This window comes from Sapajus apella, unplaced genomic scaffold (genome assembly GCF_009761245.1).
Source record: "Sapajus apella isolate SASKATOON/1434 unplaced genomic scaffold, GSC_monkey_1.0 scaffold22, whole genome shotgun sequence".
NCBI lineage: Eukaryota > Metazoa > Chordata > Mammalia > Primates > Cebidae > Sapajus > Sapajus apella.
Window position 1 is genome coordinate 588,820 of NW_022436962.1, and position 20,236 is coordinate 609,055.

At 35.4% G+C, this 20,236-nt stretch overlaps 1 protein-coding gene across 2 annotated transcripts in view; it reads right to left on the reverse strand.

Annotated features, from left to right (window-relative positions):
- ZBTB41 (zinc finger and BTB domain containing 41) overlaps nt 1–17,140 on the reverse strand; it is a 54,456-nt gene extending 37,316 nt beyond the window's left edge. Inside the window, exons 1-5 of one of the 2 annotated variants that reach the window (XM_032288616.1) lie at nt 17,004–17,140; nt 15,144–16,377; nt 8,413–8,620; nt 7,291–7,360; nt 4,602–4,749 (exon numbers count right to left, since the gene is read on the reverse strand). In XM_032288616.1, the coding sequence (XP_032144507.1) occupies nt 4,602–4,749; nt 7,291–7,360; nt 8,413–8,620; nt 15,144–16,260 (1,543 nt within the window). In that variant the 5' untranslated portion in view covers nt 16,261–16,377; nt 17,004–17,140. Of the gene's footprint in view, nt 1–4,601; nt 4,750–7,290; nt 7,361–8,412; nt 8,621–15,143; nt 16,378–16,498; nt 16,952–17,003 lie in introns of those variants that run through there. The other variant, XM_032288617.1, reaches the window with a different exon arrangement.
- Between the last annotated feature and the right edge of the window lie 3,096 nt (nt 17,141–20,236).

Here is a 20,236-nt window from a genome sequence, read left to right on the forward strand (position 1 = left end):
CGTATGTATACATATGAATGTATACATACGTATGTATACATATGAATACACACACAAATATAGAAAATACTCAGATAATACTCTATTTGGTTTATTTTCTTAAATAATGGCCAAAAATGCAAGCTACTACATCACAAGCCATATTTCTCAACAGTCTTAGAAAGACTGAAAATTATAATACTAGAAGTGACAACATATTCAGAGAAAGACAATGGAACTATGCATGGCTCTACATTTGGCACTTATACAGTACCTCATTTAATCCTCACAACAGTAACTAAGAAGTAGGCATTAACCTCACTTTAACAAACGAGGAAGCTGGAAGTCTGAAAAGGTGTTCCAGATCACATAGTAAGTGGCTAAGTCAGACTCAGAAAACAAGCCTGGCTAGAAAGCCTTCTACTTCCACTTCTACATCATGCCACACCTATTAAACCTTTTCTTCAAGTAAATGTCAACCTACCCCAGTAAATGTCAACTCTCATTTAAAAATCATACAAAATACCTAATCATTTGTAAAATATGTGTGTGCACACAGTATTAAAATGTAATGATTTATATACTGGTTCGATTACCTATTACACTGTAATTTAATTTGGCAGAAATAGTATCACCAGATCCTAACACAGAGCTGATCATATAGTTAACAGTTTTACCATAAATATTTACTATTTTGAATGCTGAATGTATTTTCCTTGTGTATTTTCTGCCATGAAAATCCAATGGCAGGTGAGCTAAGCCTTACTGCCTAATATTTCTGGAATACCTCTCATTATTGTTATGCTGCAGCAAGATAAATAATCTCTTAACAAGCCATAAAAATATTCTAGTTCAACCACTTCTAAAGAATTCCCTCTTCAACAACTCTAACAGATAGTAAGGTAAGTTCAGCACATGCTTATATACTTGTATAATTTCACTGATAGGAAAGTATTAGGTAAGACAAGTTACTTTAGTTTGTAAGCTCCAACACTAAAAAAATTGTCATATTTCTCTATGATGTTTCTGCAAGGTGGGACCAAAAAGATTACCTAAAATTTTCATATCAAAAAGAAAGAAGTATAACAATTCTCCAATAAAAACTACTTTTCCTGGAACAAAACTCTAAAGAAATTTATCCTGTGAACATTTCAACTATAGTTTGGTAACTACAAAAACTGTTTCCATACGATGGCTTCTTAGAAGTGCTGAAACTGAATACTATGACAGAACAACTTAGTAAAGGCAATTTGGAGAGAATAAGCTTCAGGTAAATAATCTTCCAGCATATACTGGTCTTATATACTAGACTCGCAAAGATTAAGCATTCCTTGTTGCACAATAGTGCCTCGAAAGTATTTGAGGCACAGCTGCTCTATCTTCCTTTCCCAAACAAAATATTTCAAGGACCATCAGATGTTTTTCACATGATATGATTTCAAGACTCTATATCACCAAAATTACCCATCTCTAAAATATATATTTGTCATTATCCATCTTAAATGTGGTATACAGAAATGAATGCAATTTTCCAGATCAACTAAAAAATCAGACTGTTATTTCCCTAATTCTGAAAAATATACTTTTATTAATATAGTTTAAAACTACACTGTTTTTTATAAATCATATCAGATTGTTGGTTCACACCGTGTCCAAAAAGCCTCTACTTTTAAGGTCAGCTGTAAAGTGAGTAGTTTGGATGATAAACTATTTTATAGTTCTTAAAGACTTAACAACTAAAAGATCATTCCTTTAAGTTTAGAGCTTTTTCTTAATTAATTGTAGCTTAATTTGTTTTGACCTATAGTATAGCATACAGATTTTTGAAAGATGTTTATTTTCCAGCAAATTAAATACCCTTGCCAGCTTTATGCCATCTATAAATTTCATAAGCAATGAAGTATACATATTTATCTAAGTTGTTAACCAAAGCAATGAACTGAACATGGAGAGGGCATCTATCGGTAATGATAAAATTCATTAATGGGATTAAGTGTCATAAATTTACAGAAGTATACTGCCATCTAGAACACAACTCTCCACCTTGGCCATAACCATTGGGAAGGTAATTCATTAAATACTATAAAGAATTCCAAATATACTAAGTTTATTCTAATCCTTGAAAAAATATTTTTTTTCCAAAAGAAGAATGTCTCATCCTAAGCACCCACAAACCTATCCAACATCAACTATGAATAAATGCACAGTTCATGCCCACTGGCACATTTGCCACCAAAAAAATGAACAAAAACAAAAAACCCAAGACACACCAAAAAAAAAAAACACATTTAGACATCTCCAGGAACTGTGACATATACAGCACTCCTCTCAACTTATATGACTTTCTTTGCCTAAGCCAATACTCAAGGTTCACCAATAGTAGTTCAATGCCCCAAAAAGAAATATTTAGGTATAAATCTAACAACATAGGTATGCGATCTATATGAGAAAACTATAAAACCCAGTTGAAAGAAATCAAAGAACTAAATAAATGAAGAGATATCCCATGTTCATGGAAAGAAAAGACTCAACTTCACAACTTGATCTATAGACTCAATGCAATCCCAATCAAAATCCCAGAAAGTCATTTTGAGGATATCAACAAAATGATTCTAAAGTTAACATGGAAAGGCAAAAGATTCAGAAGTGCCAACACAACATTGAAAGAGAAAATAAGTTTGGAGGGCTAACATTACTTGACTTTAAGGCTTACTATAAAGCTACAGTAATCAAGACAGTCTAGTACTGACAATAATAATAATAAAGTAGATCAATAGAACAGAATACAGAGCCCAGAAACAGACCTGCATAAATATGGTCAACTAATATTTCACAAAGAAGCAAAGGCAATACAATGTAAGAAAGATAGCCTTTTTAAGAAATGGTCCTAGAACAAATGGATAGCCACAGACAAAATAAAAGAAAAAAAAGAATCTAGGCACAGACCTTACAGCCTTTTTGAACTCAAAATGGATCACAAATATAAATAAATATAAAACTATAAAACTCCTAGAAGATAACACAGGCAAAAATGTAGATGACCTTAGGTTTGGCAATGACTTTGCACAATTCATGAAAGAAATAGTAGATGAATTGGACTTGATTAAAATTAAAATTTTCCTCTGTCACAGAAACTGTCAAGATGATGAAAAGTCACAGATTGAAAGGAAATACTTTAAAATGAATATCTGATAAAGAAGTGTTATCTAAAATACACAAAGAACTCTCAAAATTCAAAAATAAGTAAACAACTTGATTAAAAAATGAGCCAAAGACCTAAGAGACACCAACCAAAGAAGATATATAGATGGTAAATAAACATATGAAAAGATGCTCCACATTATATGCCATCAGGAAAACGCAAATTAATGCAATGAGATACCACTACAAACCTATTACAATGGCCAAAATTTGGAACACAGAAAACATCACATGCTGAAGAACACGAAGTGACATACACTCTTATGGGAATGCAAAATGATAGAGCTACTTTGGAAGACAATTTGACAGTTTCTTACCAACTAATTATACTCTTACCATCTGATCTAGCCCTTGTTCTCCTAGATATTTAACCAAAGCAATTGAAAACCTAAGTCCACATAAAATCCTACACATAGATATTTGGAGCAATTTTATTTATAATTGCCAAAACCTTGAAGCAACCAAGATATCCTTCAGTGGGTGAATGGATAAACTGTGGTATATCCAGACAATGGAATAAAGTCCTCCTTAGGTATCCATGAGGGACTGGTTCCAGGACCACCCAGGATAGCAAAATCTATGGATGCTCCAGTCTGTTATATAGGGTAGTGTAGTAACTACATGCAAACTATGCACATCCTCCTGTATACTTTAAATCATCTCTGAATTACTTAGTACATAATACAATAGAAATGTAATGTAAATCACTGTTATACTATATTTTAAAATGTGTATTATTTTTTATTGTTGTATTATTACATTTTGCTTTATTTATTTACGTTTTAATATCTCTGATCCACAGTTGGTTGAATCCGCAGACATAGAACTCATGGACATGGAGGGCCAATTGCATCATTAAGCACTATACTAAGTGAAAGAAGACAATCTGAAAAGGCTACACATTGCATGATTCCAACCATATAACATTCTGGAAAAGGCAAAAGTATGGAGACAATAAAAAGATCATCAAGTAGTAGATGAGGTATCGAAAACAAATGAACCAACAAACAAAGTACAAAGATCAGTGGCTGCCAGGGGTTGGTGTGGGAGACAAATGGAGAAGCACAGGGAAATTTCGAGGTAGTGAAACTATTCTGTATGATACTATAATGATACACATCATTATAGATTTGTTAAACAACAGAATATACAATACCAAGAGTGAATCCTAGTCTAAACTAGAGTCTTTGGGCAATTATGATGTGTCAATGTAAGTTCATCAACTGTAACAAATGTACCACTCTGGTGAAGGACTGCTGATAATGGGGGAGACTGTGCATATGTGAGGCAAAGGGTATATGGGAACTATCTATTCCTGCTTCTCAATTTTGTTGTAAACCTAAAACTGAAGAAAACTTCTCCAGCATGATGTGATAATTAATAATTGCTATGGCTGCTTTAAGGAACAGTAACTTGCTTACCCAGATGGAACTTTTCTTGGTGCTTTAACCGAGCAAACCGTGATTTAAAATGTTCTTCACAATAGGTACACTTAAAAGGTTTATCTTGAGAATGTAGAATCATATGTTCCTCCAAGTGTGGTCTTCGAGTAAAAGATTTCTTACAAATCTAAATTAAAACGTAAATAAAATGTTAAGAGAACCTGAATTAAAAATTGTAATACTAAACTTATAATGAGAAGCAAAAACCATATAAATTCAATAAAGATAATTTTCTCCCAACAGAAAACATAACAAAAAGTAAAACTAAATTCTAATTGTGCAGAAAAAAAGTACTGTATAGGAAGTAAAGAATGTTTTCAAATTAGAACTAAAGGTAGCTGAATTTCAACTTTTTACATTTCTAGTGGGGATACAGAATAATCATACTATCTTAATTCTAGTCAGAATTTCTAAATCCATGAAATATATTATTTTTTAGTCATTTCTATGTCAGAATAAAAGATTTTATCAGTGTTGTCATATATTTGAATAAGAATATGAAGAAGAAGCCACAGAAAAATTACTTCAAAATATTTCTCTTGAAGTGGTCAATCTATAAAAATTTGACATTAATCAGCTTTTTAAAAGAGGAGTAGGCTGCTAATAGTAACACACCAATAATAGTAACACAACACACACTGTATATGCCAGGCACAATGCTGAGTAATTCATAGATTATTTTTCTTAATTCTTACAATAATCCTGTGAGATAGATGCAGTAGGCATTATTAACATTTTATAGCTAAGGATGATAAAACTTAGTAAGGGGAAGACACTATCTTATGCAGATTCAAATACTGTAATTAATAATTGACTTCAATTTCCAGAAGCTGAAATCAGAGAAATTGTGTGAATTTTGCTGTATATATAAATTGAATCTTTGGATTAAAGAAGGCAAAAATAACAGCTAAGGACACCTTTAAAAAAGATTCACCTAGGCCAGGTGTGGTGGATTATGCCTGTAATCTTAGCACTTTGGGAGGCTGAGATGGGCAGATCAGTTGAGGTCAGGAGTTCAGGATCAGCCTGGCCAACATGGTGAAACCCATCATTACTAAAAATACAAAAATTAGCTGGGTGTCGTAGTGTGCACCTGTAGTCCCAGCTACTCGGGAGGCGGAGGCAGGAGAATCTCTTGAACCCAGGAGGAAGAGGTTGCAGTGAGCCAAGATCATGCCACTGCACTCCAGCCTGTGTGACAAAACAAGACTGTCTCAAAAAAAAAAAAAAAAAAGATTAATCTAAATACTGAAAAAATACTCAGAGGTACTACAGAATAAAGATGTCCATAAGTACTATGCTACTCCTCCTATTAAATCTACCCAGGTTAGAGTGACTTGTTTAGCCAACAAAATGTGGTAGAAGTGATTTTCAGAGACTTCTGGGTCTATGCCATAAAGTCTAACAGTTTTTATCTAGACTTCTGGGAACACGTACTCACTCTTGGAACTTAGCTGCTATGCTAGAAAGAAGCTCAAGAAGCCTCAAGAAAAGACCAAAGTAGAGAAGAACAGAGGTTCCTGGTAAACAGTCCTTGGTGAGATTCTAGCCAACAACAAACACCAAGTTACCTGTCACGTGAGTGAGCCACTTTCATTTTTTGTTGGCTTGTTTGTTTGTTTGAGATGGAGTCTGGCTCTATTGCCCAGGCTGGAGTGCAGTGGTGTGATCTCAGCTCACTGCAACCTCTGCCTCCCAAATTCAAGCAATTCTCTTGCCTCAGCCTCCTAAGTAACTGGGATTACAGGTATGAACCACTAGGCCCAGCTAATTTTTTTTTTTTTTTTTTGGTAGAGACAGGCTTTCACCATGTCTGCCAGGCTGGTCTCAACTCCTGACCTTAGGTGATCCATCCACCTTGGCCTTCCAAAGTGCTGGGATTACAGGTATGAGCCACCACACCTGGCCTTGAGTGAGCCACTTTGGAAGTGTCCCCAGACTCTGCCAGATCATGCACTAGCTAAAAACAACTGAGTGAATACAACAAGTGGAACAGATGAATTAACCTAGCAAATCCCTGCCCCAAATTTGGATTCCTAACACACAAAAATTTGGATTCCTAACACACGAAAGGGTGAGACATATCAAAATAGTTGCTTAAGGCCACTAAGGTTTTAGATAGTTTATTATGTTAACAACGTACACCCAGAAATGGGGGAGAAAATCTAACATTTTATACTCTGTGTAACAGTAATGTCATAGTTTATATACATAATTATAAATACATGCTACGGTGATTACAATGAAAATTAAAACTAAGATTTCCACTTCTTAGGACCATCATCTAAAAACTAATTTATTTAATTTATAGATTTAATTTATAAATTAGATTTATATTTATTAAATTAATTTATAAAAATTTTTTTAGATTTAATTTATAAAAAATTATAAATTTAGATTTAATTTATAAAAAATATTAGAATAGATTTAATTTATAAAATATATTTATAGATTTACATTTAATTTCTAAAAAAATTAATTTAATTTATAAAAAATATAAATTAAATTTAGATTTAATTTACAAAAAATATTAGAATAATTTTGTATAAAAGGAAGATTCTAAAAGTAAGATAAGCTAAGTCACATTATTTTAAAACCTAATTACTTTACTTTCCCAAAAGACATTGCATTTACTTTTAGTTTGCTAAAACAAATTAAAAACTCTTACATCACATTTCCAACTTTCACTCTTAGTCTTCTTAATGGATATAAATTCTTGTGCATTTTCAGGATGAAATCTATCAGAAGAAAAGAAAAAGATTATTAGGAAAAGGTTATATTAGTTAAATCAATATTCCATATGAATATGTTAACAGTAATTACCAGGATCAAGTACTGATCCCTTTCATAAAGAGACAAGTAGGCATAGATGAGCTCTTAAAGAAGGTAAAACTATCATTTTAATAAATGCATATGTATACCTAAGTTTATGCAGAAATAAATAAAAATATATTCATCTTTTAAATACATTCAGGAACCTAGCTCTTTATAGATCAACTGTAAGGTAATTTACTTGATTGTTTTTTTTAGTCCAGATTTCAGTAAATTTAATTTTTAGAGTTAAATATATAATACTCTACTAAATATTCTTTCTCTCACAAACTGTTACAGATTAAAGACAATGTTGAGTATAAGAAATAAATTTCTTGGCTGGGTGTGGTGACTCACATCTGTAATCCCAGCACTTTGGGAGGTCAAGGCAGGTGGATCACTTGAACCTAGGAGTTTGAGACCAGCCTGGGCAATATAGTGAAACCATCTCTACAAAAAATACAAAAATTAGCTGGGTGTAGTGGTGCATGCCTATAGTTCCAGCTACTTAGGAGACTGAAATGGGAAGACTGATTGAACCCAGGAGGCAGAGGTTGCAGTGAGCTTAGATTGTATCACTGCACTCCAGCCTGGGCAACAGAATGAAACCATGCCTCAAACAAACAAACAAACAAACAAACAAAAAATAAAGACATTTATTAGAGTACAAAAACCACATATTTCTGAAGACAAGCTTGCCAAAACCCAAGAAAGAAAACAGGATCATCAAAATGGTGTATCACAACCTTCCATATTATAGAGTATATTCTTGTTCAAACATCAAAAACATCGTCTCAATAGCATGAATAAAAAATATAAACAAATATTTTCTGCTCTTTTCTTAATTAATCTGTAGTCTCTACAAAATGCTAAGCAATGAAAGAATTGGAGACAAGCACTTTATAGATGTTTTTAGCTTTCCACATATTTAAATTAAAAGGCACAATAAAGTATATTATGGAAGCAAGATAATACTTGCCTCTTAACATGCTTGGCTAAAGTCTTCTTGCTTGCATGAAGTTTATTACAATAAGGGCACTTGTGCTCCTTCTTATGAAATTCTGTTTCATTACTGTGCTTCTTTCTGTGAACAGTTAGGTTAGACTTTGTAGAATAGCGTTGGTGACAGATATCACACTCAAAGGGCTTCTCACCTGTGTGAACACGGGTGTGGCTCTCATATTTTCCTATAAAAAAGAAAAATTAAATTTAAAGTTAGTACATTTGTTACACTCTGGTTGTTAAAACCTCATGATTTAGCAAACTTAATATACACACCCAAATCCACACACAAAACTAGAAAGTTTACCTAAATTTCTACCTCTGAGCTTACTGTTCAAAGTATATACTTTTCCTCAAAAACTTGAGTCATTAAAAAATATTCATGATCACATATTTAAAAATTATGAATTTGATACATTTTCTGAAAACTGTTGACAAATTCTCTGAACCTTAATTTTTGAAATGTATTTTTAAATTTAAAATTAACCTTTTGCAAAAGATCAGTTCATCATTTAAGATTTATTATGTTTAAATTTTATGTATATCTGTGGGTCCATACACCTGGATATGAATACTGGTTCTCTAAATAGAGGACTATGTGACCTTGGACAGGTAACCTCTATATACCTCAAATCTTCCTCATTTGAAAAAGTAGAGTAATAACAGAATTTACCTAATAGAACTGTTATAATAATAAACAAATTCATATACATAATGAACTTACAACAGTGTTGGACACATAAGTTATCGATATTGTCTATTATTATTACTGCGTAATCTGTGCACTGTGAATGTGCACATCTAAGAATTTGAATTAGAAATTTCAAAGAATTATATTTCTAAGCAAAAGGCAATAAAATAGGGGAAAAAATTAACAACATGAAAGGTAACTTTTAATTAAAAACTCAGCTTTGCTCTTCCCTGAAAAATAAATGTATAAATAAATATTTCTTTAGGTGAAAATTAATATGAAAGTATAGCATTTCAGTCATATACTTTTAAAAGGATACATCCTACATATAACATGAAAATTATGAAAAGTCCAAAATATTCCAAGGCCACTGAAGAAAAGATATAATCATAATACCTAATAAAATAAAATAAATTCACTAATTTAGTAAATATATCAATATGCAACTGACTTTATTAAGCAAGTAATATATTATCTAAAAATTAATTTCATTGCACTTATCACAATAAAAAGCTGAGGAAGGGAAACCAAGGTATTTTCCTTAAGGTAAGGGGAAGGATGTCAATCATAAGCAAAGAAAACAGAAGTATGATGAAAAATTAGGTATCTAGGTGTAGAACATAGAATGGTCTATGCATATTTTATATGCATATAGGCAGAAAACTCAGTCAATATTTAGGCATCTCCTAAATGATCTGTGTGATTTTAATTAAGCTAATAAATTAACCTCTCGAGTTACTAATACTTCATGGAGTTGTGAGAAGTAAATAAATTAACAAATACACACAACAACACTTAAAACATCCCAGCGCAGCCAGGCACAGTGGCTCATGCCTGTACTCTCAGCACTTTGGGAGGCTGAGGCTGGCAGAACACTTGAGGTCATGAGTTTGAGACCAGTCTAGCCAGCATGGCAAAACCCGAACTCTACCAAAAAAAAAAAAAACAAAAACAAAAAACAAAAAACTCAGCACATAGGAAACACTAATACATATTAACTGTTATTACTGTTATCATATGTGTTACTAGTCATAATATGGACATGTAGGTATACCTCAAATATAAATATGAATACATCTGATTTATGAATATCTGTTATAACAAATCAAACTGGGGTTTCAGCTCTCTGATAACATTGGATACACTTGGCTCTTTCCCCCGCCACGGCTAAAATTGCCTAGTATCTCAGCTCCCTCTCTGCTACTGATAGAGTATAACCAACCATTTACACATGTGTATACACACCCTACCACCACCACCTCCCCTGATGTATTCAAAGAATCAGATCAAATACTGGGAAAAGACAGAGGTTGCTACATGGATGTTAAGGATTCCTTGATTGTGAAAGTTTTCACATTTCAGTGTTAACTTACCTTTTAAATTATGTAGATAATAAGACATATTTAAACAAATATAAACAAATCAAAAGTATACAGTCTGATTTTTTAATAACTAAACATGTTAGTGATTTTTGGAACAGGCCCATTCTTAACTAGGGATTGACTGTGCATGTTTAGCAGATTCTCAAGATTGAGAGATAACTTATCAATCTCCTAACGCTTAGATCTCAATGAAAGTAAGAGCATAGTAAAAATCTTGAAGTATGAAATTTTTTTCAACAAATCATTTACTTGCTATGAAAATGCCTTTGCTGGAAAGATGTTAAATTAACAATTAGCAGCATGTTTCCTATATTTAAAATCAAGAATTTCTTCCATGCATGCAAATAAAAATTAAGTTACTTACAGCTGAATACTTAAGTCATTGAAATGACAGTTAAATTACAAATTAAAATCACTTTCACTATTAAGCTTCCATTTCCCTACAGACCAGGAGAGAGAAGGATTTAGCAAGAAAATGAAAAAAAGAAGAAAGTTTGGGAATTTAAACTGAACTAGCCAAAATTAGATAAACCTAATGATTTTTTAAAAAACCATTTTAAATAAATTCAGCAAAGTCAAAAAGACCAGTGATGATACAGAAATTTCAATAAGTTAAAAAAATTTTTTAGCTATTAATTCAAATTTTATGCACATAGGCTTTCAACAGTCTGTTATTTCCATGGATTTGAATTTCTGAGCAAGAACAGGAGAGATAACTTTTGAGGGAATGCTGGGCCCAGAAGAGCCAGGTAGATCTCTAGAGACTAGTGGAAAAAGAAATGTTACTCTTTGATTTTCATATTTAAATCATCTGGTAGGTTTTTTTCTTTTTTCTTTTATTTTTTTTTTTTTGGCGGGGGGGGAGGGCACTCTTCAGCACAAACAATGAACATTTTCAACTGTTTTTCTACTTTTATAAAGTGTGGCATTCAATAATAATGTAAAAATCAAAATGTTCACTTTAAATTGATCAAAGTTTAAATTTAAAAAATAGTATTCCTTCATGGAATATTAAACTACACCTAAGCATTCCTGATTGTCAACAGAAAAATACATAAGATTTTATAACATAAGAAATTTTATCCATAGCATTTTTCTGAACTGAATCCCAATACGAATCATGTCTCAAATCAAAAGTAATAAATTAAAGATATTTTCACATGAACAAACTTGACCTTGTACAGAATTTATTCCCATGTGGGTCATACAAAATTACCAATGTTAGATTTTGTATGCAGTTTTTACAAAGAGAAATATCAGCAAATGAGTTCATTATATATTTGATATTGCTAAATCTTAAAATGTACCTTGAAATATTCATTCATATGGGATACTGTAAAGAATATGTAATTAAAATAGCCTCAGAGAGTTGTGCCATCTTTATAATCCTTTTCTATTAAGAACCAAATGGAATTTCTGCAGGACCGACTAGTCACATTTTTTTTTAAAGGTATAAAACGTGTTCTACCTCTAGAAGAGATTGTGAATTTAATCTAAAGAAAGATTTTAGTTGTCTGTGGAAACAATAAAAAAGATGAATTACCCAAATTTTCTCTCTTATCCCATCTGTCATCTCCCTATTTTTGCCTATTTATCCACTAGGTTTTTGGTATAAGGGCAAAGGTCAAAGGACTCTTATTTACATGATAATTCGATGAGAAGAGGACAGCCGGTAGCCTAAGGAAAAATATAACTGGAAGAAAGTGTAAAAGATGCAAAATAATGGAATCAAATTAGTAAATTACATATTGTGGAACTAATGGTTCTAGCAGAAGGTCTCAAAGCTTACACATCTCTCATAAACCCACCCCAAAGAAGCCAAGTTAGAAGCTTAAAGGAGCCTAATTGGCTTCTTACAAGGCCAAAGTCAAGTCAGATACAACTTATCAACTTAGTTCAAATAAACAAGTGCTTACTAAAAATTTATTTGAAATGACATGAGATGTTACAAAGAACAGTAGCCAAGAGTAAGATAAACCTCCAGGCTCACAATCTCAGACAGGTAAACAACCAAAAATCTGGGTGCCATTTTAAAATTCTTCGAAAGGAATGTGGATGATACAAGAATAATGGGAAGATGGCCCTCGAACTGCTTTGTGTGTGTGTTTTTTAAAATAAACTGTAATTCTAATAAAGATGGTAAGAAAGGACACTTAAGACACATGGGTCTTCTACACATTCTTTTCATTCTACCCATCACCAGTCCACTTAGTTGGCATTCAATGTATTATAACTCTCTGCTTTACTCTCATTCCACACCCCACTCCCAATGCCACTCATCTTCCAAGTCTAAGCTACATTATCATTCTGGTTCTTCGTTATATGCTCCTTCTTGTCTCCCTGGCTCTTTTCTCATCCCTTTTTCCAATTTCCTTCTCCACACTGAAGCCACCATGATCTTTCTAAAATTATTATAGGCCATGGTTTCCATTGTAAAATTCTTTTCAACAGTTCCTATCACCTACTGGATGAAGTCCAGTCTAATTAAATTAGATTGTCCAAAGTATACTCCTCTGTAGAGCATACAAGCCCTTCAAAAATATGATCACCACTTTCTTGCCCTCCTTCATCTCCTGTTATTTTCACTTTGCCTCCATTACCACCTTGAAACCACTCATACTCAAGCAATTTCCAGAATACAACATACCTCAATGCCTTTGCGCATGCTGGTCCCTCTGTCTTGTAAATAGCTCCCTATTCTTTGAGTATCAGCTCAAATACTGTATGCTCTGAGAAACTACTCCTGATTTCCTTAGTCTTCTGTACTTATCCTGATAAGATTATCTTAATTGTAATATGATTGTGTTTTTGCATATATCCATTAAACTCTTAAAATTCTTGATGATAGAGAATATATCATTTCATATTTGTTTAATAATGTTTGGCAGCTTAGATACAAAATGCCCTCCTCTTAGTAAATCAGCACCTCAATCTTGAGCAGTATTTTCCCCAGTTGTCCAGAAAACTCTAGTTTCCTAGGACACTCAAAGAAGTACTTCCAAAGTGTCATGGTAAAACGATTTAAGGAAATGCTAGATTAAGCAAAATCAACAGGTTTCTTTACTAGAGAATCAGGCAGTTAATACAGCCTGTGAATTATACAGTTCCGAATCTTACTTGAACACAGAACCCTTCTCTTATATAACATGTCACGGGACTAGTGTTCAGTAGGACAGTTTGAGATATTCCTGTTGAACCTACAACACCATTTGTGAACTCACCCCTATTCATTCATCTCCAAGTCAAATTAAGACAATAAAGGCAGAATACAGGAAGCCTGCACTAAGAGTACAGTCTAACAAGTCTATTAGAAAGATGAATGCTCTCAAATTCTTCCACCCAAAAAGCTGTTCTCACCTCTATACATATCTTCACAGTACTTGTTACAGCTCTACAACAGCATTTTATCCAGTCTAACTTTTAACAACTTACTTGTATACATATGCTCTTCAAATTGATTGTTACTGAAGAAGTTATTTTATTCATGTTTGCACACAGCCTCACAGTTAAAATACTAGTAATTATTAATTAGATTGTCCACAGTATTCTGATTCAGAGAAAACTATTCCAAAAGATATTATAAAAGGCAAAAAGTAGTTACCACTGTTATGTCAGTGTATAATACAGTATATTTTTACAGCAAATGATCACCAATTCCTTATAAAACCAATTTCCACTTATATCAATAACATAAGTAAGTTAACACTGTAAGACATATGGGGATATATTAAACTGGGTAATTTTACCAGGTCAAATTGCACTGATTGTGTTTTTATCATTATATGTGGTACAATATTTCAGGATTTCATAACTTCAGTTTACATGGAAGCTTAATTGTTGCAATTTAAAAGTTCACATTAGAACAGTTCATATAAGACACTTTCAAAAATCATCTTACCTGGAAAATATTAGACATCTTGAAATTAAACATGTGCTGACATAAAACTTAAAGTGATAGAATACATTTCCTACAAATTATTTTCTAGTAGAAAAAATGATTTATTCATTATTATAAAAACCAAAGCTTCTTGGCCTTTTGGCTAAGGTCATATGTATAATACAACCAGAGTGCTACTAAGACACTTCCTAAAGTCTCTATCTACAGTATTAAATTACATTCATTTCAATTTTATCATACACTATAGTTTAATCTAAAACATCCCCTTTCTAAATAGTGCTAGATACTGGAAAAGTGACAACATTTATAACTCATGTATTACCATGCATGGGGGAAAGAGTATACAAATTATTAAATCTAATATCATCTAATTTTCTTTAATGACTTAAAAATAGTACTTATCACTGGAATTAAACTGGCATATAAATCAAAGCTCTACATAATAATTATTGATACTCCGGAGTCTTTCATATCAAATATATGATCTAATGATGTGTCACTGGGACATGAAGAAAAGTAAAGGCTAATATAAATACTTAGATTAATTCCTGAATCACAACAAATTTAAAGTAACAGGATAAACACTGTTGAAAACCAAAATATTCTCCCTACTTAAGCTGTCTTTTTATAAGCAGTCTTTTTAAAAGTTACTTTCCAAGTTCAGTTTTTTCAGTTTTTATTTATTTATTTAAAATATCCATGAAAAGTTATTAGATATAGAAAACAAATTTTCTTACCTATTCGGTCAAATGTTTTATCACATTTAGGACACTGCAATATTTTTTTGTTGCTGTTCTGAATGACCACTGGAGTTAACCCCTCGTTAATATTTCCTATAGAATCACCAGCCTCAGGTTCTTCTTCTGCATCATTATGATCTTTTTCACTTTGTTCAATGTCAGAGTATTCATCTGACATCTCTTCCTCTAGCTCATCTTCTTCAGCATTATATTCACTTCCAGGATCCTCAGAATCATTTCTATCTGACTTTTCCTTATCAAAATTTTCTTGATTCAAATTGTCTGACCCATCACCACTTTCCTGTTCATCATCACTGGTGTCATCAAACTTAACAGGGCATTTCCGATTCCTTTTTGATCTTCTTGCAGAGAAACTTCTCTCCAGCATTTTTAACCCATGTTTTTTCCCTAATAAAAGGGACCTATGGTTTTTAGCCAAATGATTCTCTAAAGACTTTTTATAACAAAAATGTCTACTACAGAATTTGCACTGATGATTATTTGATAGTCTTCCAGTTAATTCATTTAGTGTTTCTTCTGGTGATGACTTTTCAGTTAGTTCTGTCTGAAAAGGGGCAACATTTTCGTTATTTAACAACTTCACTGCATCTATAATGTCCAAAAATTTTGCAGCCTCTAAAACAAGAGGTATTTCATATTTGTACACAAAAAATTCTGATGTGTAAAGAAATTCCAGCAAATGCTGAAAAACTGAATGTGTTACATGATCCAGGGTGACAACATCAGTGCTTGGATTTTTGCTCAAACACGCATGAAAATAACTACTGCCAACAGCAACGACTACTTTATGTGCACTAAATTCTTTTCCTTCCACTATGATAAGTAAATCACAAAAAGATGGTTGCTTCTGCCTATCATCATTTAAATATTTTAGCAAATTCTTATTATACTGCAAAGAACTCAAAAGCTTTCTCTGATCAGGAGAGGGAGGAAGTTCCTGATAACAGTGAAGAGCTTCAGGAGTTGGTCTTTCTGTAGAATGAGTATAGGTCACTTGGTCACACTCCACTGCAACATTTCCTTCTGAAGAATCTTTATGATAGCCTAGATGGATCTTCTCAAGATTTGAAGTAACCTTTCTCCTTTTCTTCATTGCAGTACAGCAATTTCAGAACAAGAAACTTCATAAGTATCTTAAGAGATTTATAAAGGAAAACTAGATTGTCTTGGATAACAGCTTCTGAAGGGGCGTGCCCAAAGGTTTCATGGTCTGCAAAAGAGTGAGAACCACATAAAATAACTCCATGGCAAAGCAATGCTAAATCAGCCAAAGGCAATCATCAACTAATTCTTTCTAATTATCACTAAATGATGATAAAGTCACAGCTTACACTCATTCGTGGCAAATCTTGGGGCGGAGAACAAGTAGGGCCGCGTTTAGAAAAGACAGCCAACAAAAGAATAATTTTAAAGGAACCCAGGCACACCTTCCAGGCCTGATTCACGAACAGGGTGTAAATCACCGGACAGAAAAGGGAGAGATCTTCAAGATCGTTGACAGTGCGGGTTGAGGAGGCTGTAGTGGTTTAGGGGCGCTGGGATGGTGACAATAAGGCCGTCGTGGCCGCGTGATCCCAGTCTCTTCATTAACATGCTTTCCCCGGGCGGGCAAGCCACAGCTCTTCAGGAATAGAGAGCGTCTCTCGGCCAAAGCCACCCCGTGAGAGACGGCCCCAGTAGGGGCGCAGAATAGAAGTGGGGTCAACCAGAGGGACGACTAAAGGAAGCAGAAGAGCTTTCCCAGGCCCTGACGAGGCGGAGAATGCACTTGCAGACGGCGATCCCGCTACCCTTCCCACCCAGTTTCCCTGGGAAAACGCCCCGCAGATCTATTACCGGGAACCCAGGGCTCCCCCGCTGGCTCCCAGCAGCTGAGCTCCACTCTGGGCGCGCTCGCTCCAGCGCCTACCCACTTCCGGGTTCAGCCCCCCACCTCACCCCCCTCCCCTCCGCTCCTTCCCCTCCCAGAGCCCCGCCGCCTCCGCAGCCACAGAACACGTCAACCGCTCGCGCAGCCTCCAAACCCTCCTGAGAGACCGGCGCGCGGCCCTGCACGAACTAGTACGCATGTGCGCGCACACAGCTTCACGCATGCTCTGTACGTTCCCCGTGCTCCCTTGGAGACCCTACCTACGCCCGGAATCCGTTTCTCCGGGTTTTCGCAGTGGCTCGGTGGCCTGTTCTGATCCAAACCGCGAGGCTGTGCAAAGGGAGGGCAAGGGGAGAGGGGCGGATTGACGCAGAGTTTAGAATTAGTTTGCCGAGGTGCAATTGATCGATGGATTTCATCCTCAATGTTATGCTTAATAGTTTGTAATCAACCAAACAGCAACTGCCGGAAGCCAGTCCCGGCTAACATACCGGCAGGCACTAAAGAACCGATGGATGTTGATCTCATTTCGTTATTTTTCTGATATAAACGGCTAAATCTAAACGCGATCACTAAGAAAAAAATTTTTATACCTATCATTGTACGCAGAAAAATGTGTGTGTGTGTATATATATATATATATATATATATATATGCGTAAAGCTGATAGGACAGGAAAGGAAGCCGAGCCAAAAAGTAAAGAAAAATCCACAAGGACAATTTTTGGAGCTAGTGCCTGAGATCTTGCATTTCTAAGGGTCCCGGGGGTGCTGATATCATTGGTCTGAGGACCGTATTATGAAGAGCAAGGTCCTAGACGGTGTAATTTTGCAGACATAAGGAATATAAGATGAAGGCTGAGATAAAATAGGATGGGTAGCCTAATTTTCTTCCCCCACCCATTCGTCTCTTCCAAACACATATATAGCCTGACATCTGGAAAGATCGCACTGGATGGAAGAACTTCTGCAGACGTGGGAAGAGTTATTCCACCTCTTTTGAACTAGCTGGGTAGTGGCGAATTCTCTCAGAATTTGTTTGTCTGAAAAAAGACTGTATCTTTCCTTCAGTTATGAAGCTTAGTTTTGCTGGATACAAAATTCCTGGCTCATAATTATTTTGTTTAAGGAGGGTAAAGATAGGGCCCCAATCCCTTGTGGCTTGTAGGGTTTCTGCTGAGAAATCTATCTGCTGTTATTCTGATAGATTTTCATTCATGGGTTACCTGATGCTTTTGTGTCATGCCTCTTAAGATTTTTTCCTTCTTCTTGTCTTTAGATAACCTGATGACTATGTGCCTAGGCAATGATCTTTTTGCAATAAATTTCCCAGGTGTTCTTTGAGCTTCTTGTATTTGCATGTCTGTCTCTAGCAAGACTGGGGGAGTTTTTCTCGATTAGTCCTTTGAATGTGTTTTCCAAACTTTTGATTTCTCTTATTCCTGGAGAACATCGATTATTCCTAGGTTTGGTCATTTAACATAATCCCAAACTTCTTAGAGGCTATCTTCTTTTGTTAAATTACTTTTTCTTTATCTGGTTAGATTGAGTTAATTCAAAAGCCTTGTCTTTGAGCTCTGAATTTCTTTCTTCTACGTGTTTAATTCTATTGCTGAGACTTTCCAGTATATTTTGCATTTCTCTGAGTATGCCCTTCATTTCCAGACGTTGTGATTGTTTTTTATTTATGCTATCTATTTCGCTGAAGATTTTTCCCTTCATATCTTGTAACTTCTTTTTTGTATTTCATTAAATTGGACTTCACTTTTCTCTGGTACCTCCTTGATTAATAATCAACTTTCTGAATTCTGTTTCTAGCAATTCAGTTTTCTTCTTGGTTTGGATACACTGATGGATCTTTTGGTGGTGTTAAAGAAACTTGTTTTGTCATATCACCAGAATTGTTTTTCTGGTTCCTTCTCTTTTGGGTAGACTATGCCAGAGAGAAGATCTGGGGCTCAAGGGCTGTTGTTCAGATTCCTCTACCCCATGGGATGCACCCTTAATGTGGTGTTCTCCCCCTTCCCCTAGGAATGTGGTTTCTGGAGAGCCAAACCACAGTGATTTTTATTTTTCTTCTGGATATAACCACCCAGTGAAGCTACCAGGCCTCAGGCTGGTACTGCGAAGTGTCTGCACAGAGTTCTGTGATGTGAACTGTGTTCAGGTTTCTCAGCTGTAGATACCAGCACCTGCTCTGGTGTAGGTAGCAGGGGAGTGAAGTGGACTCTGTGAAGGTCCTTGGTTGTATTTTTGTTAAATGCGCTGGTTTTCAGTTGGTTGGCCTCTAGCCAGGAGGTGATGCTTTCAATACCACATCAGCTGCAGTTATATAGGAAGAATACAAGCTTGCCCTACGCTCAAGCATTGGGCGGGGCATAGAGCTCCTAAGGAGTTACGTCCTTTCTCCTAGGCTACCAGGGCAGGTAGAGAAAGACCATCAGGTGTAGGCAGAATTAGGTGTGTCTGAGCTCAGACTCTCTTTGGGCAGGGCTTGCTGTGGCTGCTGTAGAGATGGGGGTGTGGTTCTCAGGCCAATGGATTTATGTTCTCGGGGGATTATGACTGCCCCTGCTACATGTAGGTCACCAAGAAAGTCAAGGAAAGCCAGCGCTTACAGACCTCACCCAGCTGCCGTGCAGCCCAAAAGGCCAGTCTCACCTCCACCATGCCCTGCCAACAGCACCAAGTTTATTTCCAGATGGCGTGTGAGCAGGGCTGACAACTTGCCCCAGGCTACCAGCCTCCCACCTGAGAAAGCAAGCAGGGATTTCGGGTTTCATGCCTCCCCACATGCCTCAGCTTCTGTGCTGTGTCTGCACTGCTGATTTGCTCCCTCTCCCAGGTTCTGTCTAGAAACTTTGCATCTGATCAAAATTGTTCAGCTGGAAGTTTCCTTCTCCCTCTGGTTTGTTTTTGTTTTTGTTTTTGTTTTTGTTTTTGTTTTGTTTTGTTTTGATGGAGTCTTGCACCGTCACCCAGACTGGAGTGCAGTGGTGGTGATCTTGGCTTACCGCAGCCTCCACCTCCCAGGCTCAAACAGTTCCCCAACCTCAGCCTCCCGAGTAGCTGGGACTGCACACGAGCACCACCACACCTGGCTAATTTTTGTGTTTTTAATAGGGATGGGGTTTCACCATGTTCTCCAGGCTGGTCTTGAACCCCTTACCTCAGGTGATCCGCCTGCCTCAGCATCCCAA